This window comes from Podarcis pityusensis, assembly GCF_964106645.2.
Source record: "Podarcis pityusensis genome assembly, chromosome: 17".
Taxonomy (NCBI): Eukaryota; Metazoa; Chordata; class Lepidosauria; order Squamata; family Lacertidae; genus Podarcis; species Podarcis pityusensis.
The window spans coordinates 42,245,901-42,264,157 of record NC_138042.1 but is presented as its reverse complement, the minus strand read 5'-3'; the positions used below and the strand labels follow the sequence as shown (position 1 = coordinate 42,264,157).

Genomic DNA, 18,257 nt, shown 5'->3' with positions numbered 1-18,257 from the left:
ATTTAATTTTGGAGACAATTTGATGAAACCTGTGCCTTCTGAGCCATGGACCCTACCAGATTTCAGAAGAGCAGATCATAGCTGCAGTGGTTTTCTTCAAGGGTAGCTTTGGGGTGGGTAGAAAGACTCCCTTAATTTCTCCATGTGTTCCATGGGCAATTAATATAAGAACTGCTGAAATGCTGCATATTGCAGTGTCACACCATGTGCTTGGGAGAGACTGATGCCCCCTTAGGCTGTCTCTCTTATTTACCAGGAAAGGGCAGCAACCTGAGCACACTAACATTTCAGGCCAAGATAAATGCCGGCCAGTCTTTCAGCACCCTCTCAGTCACTCCCCTGGTCGCGCCCAAAAGCTTTTCCTTCCTGCATTTTATGGTGCGATGTTACATTCAGTTTGGAGCAATCAAATTGCAACAGCAAAAGGCTGTTACAATCAGCATCACAGCCCTCCATAGCAGCATGTCAGTACGCAAAAGCAGCATTGAGAAACTGAGGTTGCATCTTGCAGAGTATTGCCTAGCTTGGCCCCCTGTTATTTTTTATTTATTTAACTTGTATACTGCCTCATACTTCAGGCTGTTTACAGTACTGCGGGGTTGCTATGTTTGTCAAGCAGCAAATGATATTAAAAGGTGATATAACGACAGCAGTCAACAATCAATGTGGTTTTTTTGGGGGGGCAAATAAAGGGCATCATGCCCCATGGGCCTCAAAAAGACAGGATTGCAATAAGGAAGACACCTTAAATCAGTATTGTATTGCCTGTAAATTCACCCACACAGGTGGGTTCCCCCCCCCTTGTCTTTTTCAATTGTTCTGCACAACCACATTGTAAGTTCAGTCCTTTTTAATAGGTTAAGGATCAGAAAGCTCTTCCTACTGTTCAATTGGAATCTTGTTTTTCCTTAACGAATTGCGGGAGTGGCAGAGCCCAATTCTGGCTCTGAAGGCCATGAAGGGGAGGGAGACGTGCATCTTTTCACTCCCCCACCAAGATCAGAATGGAGGTCACTCCCACCTGCTTCACTAGGAACCTTATGGGAAAAGTCCCCAACAGAGCCAGGGGACTCCTGCCCATGCCAAAGGTTCCTAGCTTGCAGAGAGCCCAGTATATTTTCCGATCTTGGTGGAGGAGCAAAACCAGAGCCGGCCCATACATGAGGCAAGAGGAAGTGACCGCTTCAGGTGGCCAAATCCACATGGGCAACAGATAAATCCTCCAAGAAATGCACAACCTGCTGCTGCCATGATGGCAGTCAGGGGTGCCATCTTGTGACGCCCCTGACTATGTTGGCCCCCCCCCAATAATTTTTTTTGGGGGGAAGGCCTTCCCAATGTTCCAAGCCATCGGGGTGGAGGAGGCTGAGCGTGGAGAGGTTTCCACGGCCACTGCCTCCTGTGGCTGCCGTGGAAACAGGCCCCAGCTGCTTCTGACATTGTGATGTGACGCCACGTGTGTGACATCACGCCCCCCCATCTGCTTCGTCAGTTGGCGCCTCTGGTGGCAGTGACAACTGTGGCACACTCCTCGAAGGCTGGGTCTGCTATCTCCTTGCCAGCACACAGATCCGCATTCTGCCTCTTGGTGAATAGGAGGTGTTGCTCATCTCTTCAAATGTAGATCTTTATTCCCCTTTTGTCCTGATGAAGCTATTCACGCACCACTTCTTCCCTGGCAAAGGGTGCCATTTTGTGGTTTGCCTCAGGTGCCATAATGTTTTGGGCTCTCCTTTCCATGCACTGTCTATGCAGTGAGAATCAGGCTTATAGATTTATTAGGAAAAACAAGGTGCATAGCTTTGCATCTAAGCACAATGACTTTATCCCCTCCTTATGTGTCTCTTATTCATTCTTCACTTACTTTAACTCATTTTATGCTTAGTAGACAAAGCTGCTTTTTAAATTTTCAGAGCTTCGTTTTAATCTGCAGTTGGCTCGGTACAGCTAACAATACAGATAACGGCATAACTGATAATACTAACTGTCAGGGGTTCAGGAGCAGAGGCAAGGGCAAGGGAGGAAACAGAGAGCGAGGGAGAGGAGGCAGAAGAAAAGATGAGTGATGACGACGACCCGAGATCTCCGAGTCTTTCCAGTGAATCAGAAGATTCACAGAAAGGAGCACCAGTGGCCAGGGCAAGGGGGGAGCCTAGGGGGACACCCCAGGAAGATAGAGCCAGAGGGGACTCAGAGGGGAGCAGTTGGAAATCAGGACCAGCGTCACCGCCAGAGAGCAGGGAAGAGGAAGGGCGCCAGGGATCAAGCGCTGGCAGCTCACAACAGGGGGGAGGGCACGAGTCAGGAGTGGCCACACCTCCATCGGGGAGCGAAGAAACGGTCAGACGGAAGGTGGAAGGTTGGGCGCGCGTGCCAAGTTCAAATGCACAGGAAGGTGGCGCAGTAGGCAGCCCGGAAAGGGAGCCAGGTCCTAAAGCCCGCCGAAAGGAGGGAGAAGAGTCAGGGGGGTCAGCGTCAGAGGAATCCCGGAAGGAAGAGACCCCGGGGGGCAGAGGGACCCAGAGAAGAACAGTCAGGCGGAAAAGGTGGAGCAAGGCTAGGATATTAAGTTGGTGTACAAGGGGCGGAGACTCAGATGGAGCTTCGCCGATCTAACCATGAGACGTAGAGTTGCACGCAGCAGCTTGAGAATGGAAACTGTAACTCAATAAAGACTTTTATTTAATGATCGCTGGCTAGCGTGATCCTCTGTGAGCTAGGATCTGGAAGCAGCTCTGACACTAACAATACAGGGTAAATAGCCTGATCATTCTAATCAGGAGAATTACAATGAAGTAAGGGAGACACGGGTGGTGCTGTGGGTTAAACCACAGAGCCTCTTGGGCTTGCTGATCAGAAGGTCAGCAGTTCGAATCCCCGCAATGACGGGGTGAGCTCCCGTTGCTTGGTCCCAGCTCCTGCCAACCTAGCAGTTCAAAAGCATGTTGAAGTGCAAGTAGATAAATAGGTACCGCTCTGGCAGGAAGGTAAACAGTGTTTCCATGCGCTGCTCTGGTTCGCCAGAAGCGGCTTAGTCCTGCTGGCCACATGACCTGGAAGCTGTATGCCGGCTCCCGTGGCCAATAAAGCGAGATGAGCGCTGCAACCCCAGAGTCGTCCGCGACTGGATCTAATGGTCAGGGATCCCTTTACCACACCTAAGGGGGACATAGCAGTGGTTTCTTAAAAAGGTATCCTACAAAGTCTGCTTGATTATTCTCCTTGGGTTCACCCTGAGAGCTTGTTTTAAAAATACAAGTTGAGCAAAGCTCAACCCAAAACTTTAAGATCTTTTTGCGATAATCCAAGAAGCTCTCAGCTCCTTGTAAATAATTATCCTTCTTGCCACTGGGATAATTCCATGCTTTTTTATGCTGCTATTACAAATAAACAGATCTGCAGAGAGCAAAAATGCCATGCAGTCACCTTTTTTATTGTCTTATGCTTGGGAAAGAGCTTTTGGAAGTTAGAATAGGAAATATGTTGGAGATGGGTACAAAGGAAAGAAAACAAGGCAGCAAGCCTTCAGTGACCCTTAAAAACAGACTTTGGAAGTCCTAAATACAAATGTCTTCCCTTTAAGGGAGAACACTGGGAGGCATAACATCTTGAGGAATATAAATTTAATGTCCGGATGCTTTCAAAGTGCCATAACCTAGTCGTCGTCATCGTCGTCATCATCATCATCTTCATCTTCATCGTCTTCATCAACATCATCGTCTTCAGTGTTTATCTTCCCAGAAAGTACATCCTCTATCCAATCTTCCAATTCCTCAGCTGTTGGGAGGTCATCATCATCTCTGATATCCATCCAGACACTATCAGCCTAAAAGAAAAGGCAGTACAGAAAGAAAAATGAAGATTTGCTTCATGTAAAATAGCAGGAGATTGGGCCAAACTAAACATTTAAATCCTGATCTGCCCAATTATGTGTATAATGAGAGGTGTTAAAAGGTAAAGGGACCCTTGACTATTAGGTCCAGTCGTGGATGACTGGGGTTTTGGAGCTCATCTCACTTTACTGGCCAAGTCAGCCGGCGTTTGTCCACAGACAGTTTCCAGGTCATGTGGCCAGCATGACTAAGCCGCTTCTGGCGAACCAGAGCAGCGCACGTGTCAGAGCTGGCTCCAGGTCCCAGCTCACAGAGGACCAACGCTAGCCGGCAGTAATGTACAAAAGTCTTTATTGAAGTACAGTTTCCATTTTCAAGCCGCAGCGCCCCAGCTCTACGTCTAGGGGTTAGATCGGCGAAGCTCCATCTGAGTCTCCGCCCCCTGTACACCAGTTTAAGATTCTAGGCTTACTCCACCTCTTCCGTCTCTCCTTTCTCCTCTGGGTCCTGCTACCCCCCGGGGTCCCTTCCTTCCTGGATTCTTCTGACGCTGACGTTGACCCCCCTGACTCCTCCCCCTCTTTTCGGCGGGCTTTGGGACCTGGCTCCCTATCCGGGCTGCCAACTGCGCCGCCCTCCTGTACATTTGAACTTGGCGCGCGCGCCCAGCCTTCAACCTTCCTCTCGACCGTTTCCTCGCTCCCCGATGGAGGCGTGGCCAATCCTGACTCATGTCCTCCCACTGGCAGTGCGCCGCCTGATCCCGATGCCTGGGACTCCTCCCCCCTACTGCACTCTGGTGTGGACGCTGGTCCTGATTTCCAACTGCTGCTCTCTGAGTCCCCTCTGGCCCCTTTTTCCTGGGGTGTCCCCCTAGGCACCCCCCTTGCTCTGACCATGGGAGCCCCTTTCTGTGAATCTTCCGATTCGCTGGAAAGACTCAGAGACCTCGGACCGCTGTCATCGCTAACATTTCCTTCGGACTCCTCCCCCTCGCTCTCTATTTCCTCCCTTTCCTGTGCCTCTGCTCCTGAACCCCTGACATCCATCCCCCCCTCGAAGCCCCCCCTTCCCCCCTCCCCTCCTTCAGGTGTGGGTACTGGGTGCTCCGTCGTTGTGGGGGTGAGTGCCGGATACAGTTCGTCCCCCGTGGCGTGCATCCAGCCGGATAAGTCCGGCTCGTCCTCCGTGCTCTTGCCGACCTCAATTTCCTCTGCTTCCATCTCTTTGCCGCCGTGCTCAAACCCAAGGTCCTCCCCCAACACGTCCATGTCCGTCTCTCCCCCGGTCTCATCCGGGGACGTTGCCTGCCAAGGACCCCCCAGCCACTTCCTGCGCCACTGCTCCTCTGGTCGATCGTCCCACCAATAGGAACGGTCTGAGGCAGACCCCGAGGGTGATCCCTCTGGGGAACGTGTTTCTAGTGCCGGTTCCTCGGCCGAGGTGAACCCCTGGAATGTGCTGGCTGAAAATGTGGGTGTGAAAAGCCAGTCGTCGAAATACTCGGCTGGCATGGGCCTGTGTGGGAAAAGGGCATGAAACTCGTCCTTGAGAAGAGGTTCGTCCAAGGCATAGTCTGGCACCCAACTGTTGGCGCTGGCCGGGGTACCTTCTCTGGCGAGAAGATATTCTACTCCCTCTTCCCCCCATCTCGAGTCTAAAATCTCTGTGACCTCGTTGACGGGTTCCCGCCTTGGCGACCCCCCCCTTGTGGGCGTCTCCCTGAACGGGTCTGGTGCCGTGCCTGGCTCCTGAAATCTATGAGGTGCTTTGTAGGGCGTGAGCACTGATCTATGGAAAACTGGGTGCATTCTGGATCCCTCCGGCAGTGTCAACCGGAAGGCCACTGGATTGACCTGTGCCTCGACTTGGTAAGGTCCTAGCTGCTTATGCCCTAGCTTCTTCTTCGCTAACGATCTGGCCGGCACTGCCTGGGCTGCTAACCAAACCCAGTCTCCCACCTGTATGTCTTCCCCAACCCTTCTGTGCTTGTCGGCCTGCAGTTTGTATGCGTGCTTTGCTAGTTCTAACTGCCTCCGAAGCTGTTCGTGAACCTCCTGCAACTCCGATGCTAAGGCTTCCGCTGCCTGTGGCTCCCCCTCCCCCGCTCTCGCTAATCCCGGGAAGGTTCTGGGATGCCTCCCGTTGTTGGCGAAGAACGGTGTCACCCCCGTGGACACGTGCTTCGTGTTGTTGTAGGCGAACTCAGCGAGCGGCAGGTAGTCCACCCATGTTGCCGGCTGCTGATTTGCGTAGCATCGCAGGTACTGCTGCATGATGGCGTTGACTCGCTCCGCTTGTCCGTTCGTCTGCGGGTGTCTCGCCGACGCTAGGTTGATCTTGACGTTCAGGAAACCCATCAGCTTCTGCCAGAAGTTCGAGATGAACTGTCGCCCCCGGTCGGACAGGATAGACCGTGGCAGACCGTGAACCCTGAACACGTGGTCTATGAACAGTTTGGCGGTCTGTTCCGCCGTGGCCACCTTCGCGCACGGAATGAAGTGGGCCATTTTGGTGAACATGTCCACCACCACTAGCACTGCCGTCTTGCCCCTCGAGCTGGGTAGATCCGTGACAAAGTCCAGGGCCACCCTCTCCCACGGTTCGAGCGGTGTCTGCAGCGGTTCGAGCAGTCCCGCCGGCGGTTTGTGCACTGACTTGGCCCTTTGGCAGGTGTCGCACCTCGAGACGTAATCCGCGACTTCCCCCCGCATCTTGGGCCACCAAAAATCTCTGGCTACTAATTCTACCGTCTTCTCTTTGCCAAAGTGCCCGGCGGTGGGTGCGTCGTGCAACTGCTGCAGTACTTTCGCGCGGAGGTCGTCTCCCGGTACGTAGAGGGCCCCTCTGCGGATGAGCAATCCGTCGCGTATCTGGAACTCGTCGTCCTCCGCCGTGCCCCTGTGCACCTCCTCCATCTTGGCTTGTGCGAAGGGGTCCTCCTGCAGTGCTCGACGTACAGCATCCAGGTCCACGGTTGCTGAAGCGCACGCCCACGCTTTCGGTGCGAAAATGTGCTTGGCCGCTGCTGGTGCCGCCTCCTCGAGGTATTGCGGCTTTCTGGACAGTGCATCCGCCATGATGTTGTTGTCGCCTGGGATGTACTCTATCCTGAAGTCGAAATCCGCAAAGAACTCCGCCCATCGTATGTGCCTCTGGTTCAGGAACCTTGCCGTGCGCCAGTACTCCAGGTTTTTATGGTCCGTGCGGACCTGCACTGTGTGTTTGGCTCCAATGAGGAAGTGCCGCCACGCCTTGAATGCTGCATGAATGGCCAGCAACTCCCTGTCCCAGATGGCGTAGTTCTGCTCTGACTTGCTGAGCTTCCTGGAGTAGAAGGCACACGGTCTCCAGTCCCCATGCGGGTCTTGCTGCAACAGTACTGCTCCCACGGCTCTGTCTGAGGCGTCCGTTTCAACCCTCATCGGTCTGCTGGGATTCACATGCAGTAGCTGCTCTTCGGACGAGAAGAGACGCTTGAGTTTCTGAAAGGACTGCTCCGCTTGCTCCGTCCAGATGAACTTCTTCTTCTTGGAGCTGAGCGTGTCGGTAATGGCCGCCGTCTGCATCGCGAACCCCTTGATGAACTTGCGGTAAAAGTTGGCGAAACCGACAAACCGCTGGACCTCCTTCCGATTGCGCGGGCTCTTCCAGTCCAACACTGAGCGAACCTTGGCGCTGTCCATGGCGAGCCCCTTGTCCGACAACTTGTAGCCCAGGAAATCTACCTCCTTCATGTCGAACTGGCACTTCTCCAGCTTGGCGTACAGCCTGTGCTCCTGCAGTCTCTGCAGAACTTCCTTGACGTCTCCCTCGTGGGTCTCCTCTGATTCTGAAAATATCAGGATGTCGTCCAGGAAGCAGACGCATTTCTTGTAGAGGAGACCCGCCAATACGTGATGCATGAAGGCTTGAAAACAGTGGGAGCCATTTTGTAATCCAAAGGGCATAACTCTGTATTCATAGGTGCCCAGGGGCGTGAACATGGCAGTCTTCCATTCGTCGCCCTCCCGTATGCGAATCAGGTTGTACGCCCCTCGCAGATCCAACTTTGTGAAAACGCGTCCTTTCCTCACCGTTGCGAGCAGGTCATCTATCTTGGGCATGGGAAAGGCTGTGGGCTTGGTTTTCGAGTTCAAAATTCTATAGTCCACCACAAGCCTTTTTTGGGGCGTGTCCTTCTTCTTCACAAAGAATACAGGACTGCCCCCCACTGCCTTCGACTCCTGGATGAAACCGCGCTTCAAGTTGAGGTCTATGAACTCCCTGAGTTCCTGCAGCTCGTCTTCAGACATGGAATACAGTTTCCCGGTTGGCAGCGTCGCCCCTGGCAGGAGGTCAATCTTGCAGTCATAGGACCTGTGGGGAGGCAGCTTGTCCGCTTCCTTCTCGCAGAAAACCTCCAAAAACGCTGCGTACTTGAGTGGCACTGCTTGCAGCGTGCCTAATTGTAGCTGCGGGTCATCCTCTTCCCCTTCCGGGCTAGGCAGAATGCAATGTTCCGCACAGTATGAAGAGCCGAAGGTCAGTTGTCGCTGGTACCACGCCAATGCTGGGCTGTGCCTGTGCAGCCAACTCATGCCTAATACTATAGGCGTGTCCGACAGTTGGGTGACATTGAAGCTGATGACTTCTCGGTGATTCCCAATTTGCATCACCATCGGAGGCGTTTGCTGCACCACCTGCCCCCCCAGCAATTCCCTGCCATCCACCGTGACAACCTTCAGAGGCAGCGTGGCTGGCAGGAGTGCTATGTTGTGCTCTTGAATGAAATCCAGTCCTATGAAGTCTGCGTTACTACCAGAGTCAATGGTAATCGGCACTTCCATAGTGAGTCCATTGGGTAGTTGGAGCGATGCTGTGAGCTGCACCACTGGTTTGGGCGGGAGGGGGTCTGTGGGCTGCAAAATCTCTGGGGACGGCTTCATTGACTTGTCTGGCTGGGCCCCAGTGCCTCTTCCTCCAACCAGACTCTGTCGTTTCCCTGCTGTGGTTCTCTCTGCTGAGTTGCTGAGGCTGCAGTGTGCTTGTGGAGCCTCTGGGGACACTCTTTCGCCATGTGCTGAGCACTGTCGCAGATGTAGCACTTCCTGTTCCCTCTAGGAGGCTTCGCTTTGACTGCTCCCGGTGTTAGGGCTCTGGTTGCTGACTGAGCCCTGGCGCCTCCAATTTCCATCGGTTCCTCTCCCCCTCCCTGCGGAGGTGTGGATTGCGCACGCGCTGCATCCTTGGGAAAGAGGGGAGGTGCTCTCACTGGCGTACGTCCCCAACGTCCTTCTTCTCTGTTCCATGGACGTTCTTCCAGACGCACCCCAATTTGCAGCGCCCGCCGGACAACCTCCTGAGTGCTCTTTGGTCTCTCCCCCCTTGCAATCTCATCTTTCACATTTGCATTCAAGCCTTCCCAAAAAAGGTCTCTGGCTGGGGCAGAATCCTTCTCCCATCCCAGCGCATGGACTAATGCAAAAAAGCGGGAATGGTACTGCCTTACACTGGCTCTGCCTTGTTTGAGCCCATGTATGTCTTTTCTGGCGATATCAATGTCTATATTTGATAAAAAACACGAATCCATCGCTTTAATGAATGCATCCGCATTTTGGAGCGCCGGATCCTTATCTCTCCACAGATTGCGCAGCCACGCTTTAGCTTCCCCATGCAAATGGGACAAGATAAACCCCACCTTCTCTTGCTCATCTCTAAAGTCTTTATCCAGCAGTTCCAGCGCAAACAGCACGTCTGCTCGGAAGTTAGGGTACTGCTGCAAATTCCCATCGAAATGAGATACCAGGCTGCCTCCTCTTTTCCCCAGCCCAATCCCCTCTGATTTGGGTCCCGGTTGCCCCTGCTTAGCAAGCACTTCCAACCTGGCTTGGAGATCCCTGCAGGCGGCAGCCGCTTCCTCTTCCCTTTTCCTGGATGCGAGTACCTCCGCGTTGAGTTGTGTCACTGCATCTTGCAGGGCTGCTAGTTGCTGTTCTGTAGTCATCTTGCCTGACTTTTGTGAGCTCGCGAAGCACCAATCTTCTTCCCTCGCTGCGTCCACTCACGTTACGAGGTTTTTGGTGCAAAACTTTTGGAGATGGAGCTTACTGTCAGAGCTGGCTCCAGGTCCCAGCTCACAGAGGACCAACGCTAGCCGGCAGTAATGTACAAAAGTCTTTATTGAAGTACAGTTTCCATTTTCAAGCCGCAGCGCCCCAGCTCTACGTCTAGGGGTTAGATCGGCGAAGCTCCATCTGAGTCTCCGCCCCCTGTACACCAGTTTAAGATTCTAGCCTTACTCCACCTCTTCCGTCTCTCCTTTCTCCTCTGGGTCCTGCTACCCCCCGGGGTCCCTTCCTTCCTGGATTCTTCTGACGCTGACGTTGACCCCCCTGACTCCTCCCCCTCTTTTCGGCGGGCTTTGGGACCTGGCTCCCTATCCGGGCTGCCAACTGCGCCGCCCTCCTGTACATTTGAACTTGGCGCGCGCGCCCAGCCTTCAACCTTCCTCTCGACCGTTTCCTCGCTCCCCGATGGAGGCGTGGCCAATCCTGACTCATGTCCTCCCACTGGCAGTGCGCCGCCTGATCCCGATGCCTGGGACTCCTCCCCCCTACTGCACTCTGGTGTGGACGCTGGTCCTGATTTCCAACTGCTGCTCTCTGAGTCCCCTCTGGCCCCTTCTTCCTGGGGTGTCCCCCTAGGCACCCCCCTTGCTCTGACCATGGGAGCCCCTTTCTGTGAATCTTCCGATTCGCTGGAAAGACTCAGAGACCTCGGACCGCTGTCATCGCTAACATTTCCTTCGGACTCCTCCCCCTCGCTCTCTATTTCCTCCCTTTCCTGTGCCTCTGCTCCTGAACCCCTGACAGCACGGAAACGCCGTTTACCTTCCCGCTGGAGCAATACCTATTTATTTACTTGCACTTGATGTGCTTTCAAACTGCTAGGTTGGCAGGAGCTGGGACCGAGCAACGGGAGCTCACCCCGTCATTGCAGGGATTCGAACCGCTGACCTTCTGATCGGCAAGCGCAGGCTCTGTGGTTTAGACCACGGCGTACCACCTTCCAATTCCTTTAGGTGTTTTCTCCTCAGCTGAGGGAGAAAAGTGCTTAAAGGAGGTTGTGGGAAGGGTAAGCAGTGAGAGTCCAACTTTCCTTTTGGCTATCTGCTGGACCTCGAGAACACCTTCGTAGATTGGCATTTCAAAAGTTTACTTAAAAATAAGAAGATTTTTCTTAGCGGGGGGGGGGGGGTTAGCATGGTTATATGCACATAAAATGGGACGCGGGTGGTGCTGTGGGTTAAACCACAGAGCCTAGGGCTTGCCGATCAGAAGGTTGGCGGTTCGAATCCCTGCAACGGGGTGAGCTCCTATTGCTCGGTCCCTGCTCCTGCCAACCTAGCAGTTCGAAAGCACGTCAAAGTGCAAGTAGGTAAATAGGTACTGCTCCGGCGGGAAGGTAAATGGCATTTCCGTGCGCTGCTCTGGTTCGCCAGAAGCAGTTTAGTCCTTCTGGCCACATGACCCAGAAGCTGTATGCCGGCTGGCTCCCTCGGCCAGTAAAGCGAGATGAGCGCTGCAACCCCACAGTCGTTTGCGACTGGACTTAACTGTCAGGGGTCCTTTACCTTTTGTGCACATAAAACATTCCCCAAAGGGCAAGGGAAATAAAACAGGATAAATACATCCACCTAGTCCTATCTAAAACTCTTTTTCATTTCCTCAACTTCTTTTAAGTAAGATTATTTCAGTGGAGAGTTCTTAGGCTCTTCTGTCTGCTAGCAGCCCTAGCTTTTTCCTCCTGCACCAGAGTAGAGTTCTTCAGCTCTTCCTATATGCTGCTTCTCATCTCTGCAAGCACCCCCCACCATCTGGATCCCTGAGCTACCCTTTTGAAATCTCAATCCACAAACAAACCTGACAACAAAAAGTTCACCTTTGTCTCAATTCCATCTACAGACAAGATTTCAAGCAACCCACACTTTACCTCATTATTTTTAACACCTCCTGAAAGGTTTACCTGCCAGACAAAGTTGGCTCCAGTAAAATAATAATAATAACCATAATTCTCAAACCAAACTACATCCCAGATTTTTTTATTTCTTTGTAAACAGGAGTGCATCCGAGTCATTCCCTCAGCATCCCAGAACAGGATGAACTGTTTTTAACAAGTGACAGTTGGCAAGTTCTATTCTACATTAGTTGAGATTTTAGCATTGCCGTGGGTCCCTTCCAATTCTACAGTTCTATGAGGTGCTACCAATGACTCCCAATAAAAACCACTATCACCAAGAGAAGGGTTGTAAGTTGTTTTAATATTGTTTTTAATGCTGTCACCTGCTCTGGGACCTTAGCGTGAAGGGTCTGTTATGAATAAATTAGTAACAGAAAGGAGTATGGGAAACATGGAATAAAAAAGGAGGGAAACGATAAAAGGTATAAATGTAGGTGCCATACGGAGTCAGTTTATCATTGTATCTGGATTTGGGAGCAGACGGCCTCCAGTATGAAGTGTGGAAGATGGTTGGGAAAATAAAATGCTTGTAAAAATTTATCACAAGGGACATGGGTGGCGCTGTGGGTAAAACCTCAGTGCCTAGGACTTGCCGATCGTATGGCCGCGGCGGGGTGAGCTCCCGTCGTTCGGTCCCAGCTCCTGCCCACCTAGCAGTTCGAAAGCACCCCCAAGTGCAAGTAGATAAATAGGTACTGCTTTATAGCGGGAAGGTAAACGGCATTTCCGTGTGCTGCGCTGGTGCTGGCTCGCCAGCTGCAGCTTCGTCACGCTGGCCACGTGACCCGGAAGTGTCTCCGGACGGTGCCGGCTCACGGCCTCTAGAGTGAGATGAGCACGCAACCCTAGAGTCGGACACGACTGGCCCGTACGGGCAGGGGTACCTTTACCTTTAAAAATTTATCAGGTGTAAGAACATGATTTGCAAACAGAAATACAAGACTGCCCTCTTTAGTTTGGTGGTTCCTATAGTCAGTTATAATAGTTTGAATAAGATATCTCACTCCTGACAGAACAGTGCTCTGCCAAATTGCTGAAATAAATGTTTGCTTTTCAAATTAAGAGCAATTGACAGAATCAAGCAGATAACGCTTTTTCTGGGCTGCTCCTCTTCAGACTGCATGCATACTCATGACAGCACTGAGTTTTCTGTGCCTCCCTCATGTCTTCCACTTGAACGGGGAACCACCTATGGGCAGTTTGCTAATCTCACTGCTAGTGCTTCTCTAAGGGGCAGAGGCTGACTGCAATACAGAATATTTTACAATATTCAGCCAGTTTTATTTCTGTCCTTAAGAGATTTCAAAGCTCAAATTTAGCTCTTAGAATCAATTACGCAAGAATCTTGTCTAACTTATTCTGAAGTTCGACTTGTGAAACATTCAACTTCCAAAGCACGGCTTCTGATTGGCTGCAGGAGCTTCATGCAGCCAATCAGAAGCCGCAGAAGCCCCATTGGACATTCGGCTTCCAAAAGAACGTTTGAAAACCAAAACACTCCAAGTTTCTGATGGTTCGGGAGCCAAAACATTCAACTCCCAAGGCGTACAGGAGCCAAGGTACAACTGTATCTGATTTTTTGTACCACTTTATTGACTTCATGAATCAAAGGAAAGATGCCATAACTGGGAATTAGCAGGCTTTCCTCCTCCCCCCACTTGCTACTGAACTGACTTCCAAGCTATCTACGATGGATCAGGGTTGGCGCCACCACAACCATAAGTAGGACACCACTCCTGAGTCTGAATATGTATATGATCATCCTCAGCACGCAACTATAGTTCTGTCTCTGAAATAAGCAAGACTTAAGTTGGCAGAGGACTTCCTAGAAGTATACTGCAGTGGGATACCTGGAAGAAGAGAAGAGTATGGGTGCGCCAAACGAAGAAATCCAGTTTTTGGACTTTGGATAGGCCCCATGTCAGTTTGTCTCTTCCTTGAACCTAAAGCTACCAGGTACGTGAACTTGCTGATACTCACATCTGTGACATTGACCACACCAATCTGTGGCTTGAATAGGTCGATCTTGAAGGTCTTTTCCCAGTACACAATGAGCTGTAGGAGCAAAAGAAAAGGGAAGCATTTCATATAAATATGGTGATTTATTAAGCGGTGCACAAATCCAAGTTCACCCAAATAAATAATGGGGCCTGACAAGTGGGAAACTAGAGGGAAAGAAAGGTTGCCATCCAAATGTGTGTGTTATTTTTGTAAGACTTGGGCTGTTGTTCTCCATTTCTCGTTCAATATTTTCTTCCCCTTTCCTCCTTTGTCTCCACCAACACATTCCAGAAAGTAAGGGTTAATTTGAGCCAAGTACAGCTGGCAGAATGGTACTTTCCCTGCCAGAGTTCATCTCTAGGAGATTTGCCGTTGTAGAAGTGGATAGGAGGGTGCCTATGAATCTATCTGGAGCACTGGGAAAATTACAACAAAATGACAATAATGCCAGGCCATCGTACTCACCAGAGGAAAGTCGTCTGGGTCAATCCACACAATGCTCAATTCAGGGTTGTCGGTATTGTCTTTAGCAACCTGCTTGACAATTTCCAGGAATTCAAAGCCATCTGAAAAGAAATACGGTCTAAGTTCCTCTCATGCATAGGTGTCAGATCAGGGTGAGAACAGGATGTCCCAAGCAACCCTGCCAGTGGCAGAAGAGAATAAATAAAAAATATTGGCCCTCTGCATTTTCTCATTGCCATTCAACTGTCCTTTCTGTTCTGGACATGGGGAGTAGCCCGATAATCTCTTCATTTCTTTGCCCATCTTCTCCTCTGCATGAAGAACCTGCCTCATGACTTAGATGGCATGTAAACAAAACATTACTGGAGCAACAAAGCCATGTTGGAAGCCCCTGCAAACAAAGGAGCTGAGCTGCGGGGAAAGGGTTCCTGTGAGCAGCAGTAGTTGGCTGTACAAAGGGCAGATTAGCTGGTGCCTCTGATATCACTGGCCCCCTTCCTCCAAATCCCTGAGGTAGTTTTGCAACTCAGGAAAAGCTGTACACTAATAATAATAATAATAATAATAATAATAATAATATTGAAATGAAGCAACATATTTGCACTGTTCGTAGCCATGAAATGCAAGAACTGTAGTCTCCGATAGATTTACACACACTCACATAAAGGAAAGGTGTGTTCACAACAATTCTTTCAAACAGTAGTAGCTTGTTCTTGCATTTACGTCAGCAGTTAATTACTTCACATTTGTGCAGTTCAAACACAGCCAAAACATGAGGGAGCAAATTATTGCTGCCTTTACTTTGTCCCCAGGGTGAGTAGAAAAGTAACACTGACCAAGTATGAATCCTACAGACATAGGAGGGTTAGAGATATCCAAGCAAATGGTTTTATTCCATGGTCTGCTCTCTTGTGTTCTTGCACGTAGGAAGGGATATGTTGTAATTTCCATTGATCTCTGAGCTCCAGAAAGGTGGACAAAGAAAGATCCCTTACCTGGGTCATCTTCTTCAGCAAATGCCACAATGTGAATGCCATCGAGGTCATCCTCCTGTGGACAAGAAACATGGGATTGGTGAGCGGAAAGTTAGGGACGACAGTGCGCTAGGCATGGGGAGATGGACCTGAAGATCGGTCAACCAGAGAATGTCAAGAAAAATCTATGATTAGAAGTGTTTCTAGAAATTAACAGAAAGATAAATATGAACAGAATCAACAAAAAAAAATTAGGCAAAGTTCAGTGGGGAGCTGAAAATAAATGAGCAGACACAAGGTGGAGATACACTGGAAAGGGTTCTAAATGACTTGCCTCAATATGCTAATTCCGCATTTTATACTCATGGCTCCTACCAATAGAATGTCATCCTTGTTTGGGTCCAAAAGCTGTCAATAATGACAACCTTACAATGAATTCCAGTCTTCATTGTAGACTGTCTCACCAGAGTGGTGCATGCTCTGGTCATCTCCTCCTTGGACTACTGCAATGCACTCTACGTGGGGCTACCTTTGAAGGTGACCCGGAAACTACAACTAATCCAGAATGCAGCAGCTAGACTGGTGACTGGCAGCATCTGCCAAGACCACATAACACCAGTCTTGAAAGACCTACACTGGCTCCCAGTACGTTTCCGAGCACAATTCAAAGTGTTGGTGCTGACCTTTAAAGCCCTAAACAGCCTCAGTCCAGTATACCTGAAGGAGTGTCTCCACTCCCATTGTTCTGCCCGGACATTGAGGTCCAGCTCCGAGGGCCTTCTGGCGGTTCCCTCCCTGTGAGGAGCCAAGTTACAGGGAACCAGGCAGAGGGCCTTCTCGGCAGTAGCACCCTTCCTGTGGAACGCCCTCCCACCAGATGTCAAGGAAATAAACAACTATCTGACTTTTAGAAGACAGCTGAAGGCAGCCCTGTTTAGGGAAGTTTTTGATGTTTGATTGTGTTTTTAATATTCTGTAGGAAGCTGTCCAGAGTGGCTGGGGAGGCACAGCCAGATGGGCAGGGTATAAGTAATAAATTATTATTTTTATTCCTGTGATTGATCGGCAGGTTCCATGGTCCATAAGGCTCTTCCCCCACAAGTTATTTTTCTTGCAGAGGGATAAAGTGTCCCAGAACACATAAGGCAAGCCACTTATTTATAATGACTCAAGCAGACTTGGGAGTACATAGATTCTGTCTAAGACATGTAGCACAGTTACTAATCTGAACTGCACCTGAACAACCGTTGACCAGCTCTCTCCTGTGGCCCAAACCCCAGCAATCGAAAACTCCCAACTGAAAACTCCAGCCTTTTTCACACAACTCCATCATGTGGTCAGTGAATGTATGAATGCTTACGAAGTTAAGAGGGCTCCCACCTTTCTACAAAATTCTGATGGGTATAACATTTCAAAGACTGTAGAGAGACTCCAAGTCATTAAGGACCATTAAAGTGGTTTCGTACAGGTCGTGATCACCCATAAAGTTTGTAAGGCAACCAAACAATCACAGAAGGTTCTTTCTGGTGCTGTCCAAAAGTGAGAATTGAAGAGGACAGTTGGGGCATAGGAATGGGAGAAAGGAACAAAAAGATTCTGGCAGGGGTGTCTGTAAAATCTAATAAGAGGAAAAGAGAATTGAGAAAGGTTAGCATTTAAAAAAAAATAATCTGGGATGGTTTTCTTCTTAAAAGCCACAAGGTTGGCAGCAAGGCCTTGGGTATCTGGGCACAATGAAAATTATATTGGCAAAGGCCATCTGAGTTGGCAGTCAGGTTGTTTATTGTGCACCTGCTATGAATGTCATATTGGAATTATACCATGGAAAACCCTCATGTTCCTTGTCTTCCACCAATCCCAGCTTTCAATTTCAATTGGTATTAATGCAAGAGGAAAAAAATCCATCTAAATGCTAATTTCTTTCCCCTCTGAGCCCACCAGTTACAGAACCCCCATAAAATGAAGAGCTAAAAGAATAAGTGGAAAACATCTCTGGGGGAAGGTGGGGGAATTGTAAGAACGAGGCTTTAGAGATGTTTGGAGCAGATTTACTACTGAAATGAGAGCAAAAATAGTCCACTGTAATGTGTGGTTTGTGTGTTTCTTTTCTTCCAACCCCCCCCCTCGCCCCACAAGACAATTCAAACTGTCTTAGCACAAACACAATTCCAAAGTCGATAACTCATTAAACAAGTGGCAAAGGCTCATCTCTGATGCAGTGGAAGAAACCCGGGCTTCATTTTCCTAGCATCTCCCAGTGTGTTAGAGAACAGAGGCTGCCATTCAACTACCAATGGATGGATCTGTCCATTTTGGTTTATCTGTGCTTCAGAATCCACCCCCCCTTGATTTCGCTTCACCCTATCTCTGCATCAGTTTAGAATTAGTATTATTTTTTGAAGTCACCTGTATTCATCTTCATGTGCCTTCCTCCTAATGCAGGCACGTCCAAAGTCCGTTCGGGGGGCAGCTTATTCCAAAAAGCTCAACAACTTTAATCCTAAATAAAGCTCAACAACTTTCAACTTTGGTCGGCCCTCTTTGAAAAAGGTTTGGGCTCCCCTATAATGCATGCATTTTGCTCATGATTTTGCCATATATACATATGACAAATTCTCTTATATTTGTGTGCACTATTTTCATGAATACTGCTGTCAGAGCTGCTTCCAGATCCTAGCTCACAGAGGATCACGCTAGCCAGCGATCATTAAATAAAAGTCTTTATTGAGTTACAGTTTCCATTCTCAAGCTGCTGCGTGCAACTCTACGTCTCATGGTTAGATCGGCGAAGCTCCATCTGAGTCTCCGCCCCTTGTACACCAACTTAATATCCTAGCCTTGCTCCACCTTTTCCGCCTGACTGTTCTTCTCTGGGTCCCTCTGCCCCCCGGGGTCTCTTCCTTCCGGGATTCCTCTGACGCTGACGCTGACCCCCCTGACTCTTCTCCCTCCTTTCGGCGGGCTTTAGGACCTGGCTCCCTTT

At 50.0% G+C, this 18,257-nt stretch overlaps 1 protein-coding gene across 1 annotated transcript in view; it reads right to left on the bottom strand.

Annotated features, from left to right (window-relative positions):
• Positions 1 to 3,412: 3,412 nt before the first annotated feature.
• CASQ2 (calsequestrin 2) overlaps positions 3,413 to 18,257 on the bottom strand; it is a 43,611-nt gene continuing 28,766 nt past the window's right edge. Inside the window, exons 8-11 of the mRNA XM_080987214.1 lie at positions 15,296 to 15,350; positions 14,301 to 14,401; positions 13,815 to 13,889; positions 3,413 to 3,826 (exon numbers count right to left, since the gene is read on the bottom strand). Of these exons, the coding sequence (XP_080843340.1) occupies positions 3,656 to 3,826; positions 13,815 to 13,889; positions 14,301 to 14,401; positions 15,296 to 15,350 (402 nt within the window). The 3' untranslated portion in view covers positions 3,413 to 3,655. The remainder of the gene's footprint in view (positions 3,827 to 13,814; positions 13,890 to 14,300; positions 14,402 to 15,295; positions 15,351 to 18,257) is intronic.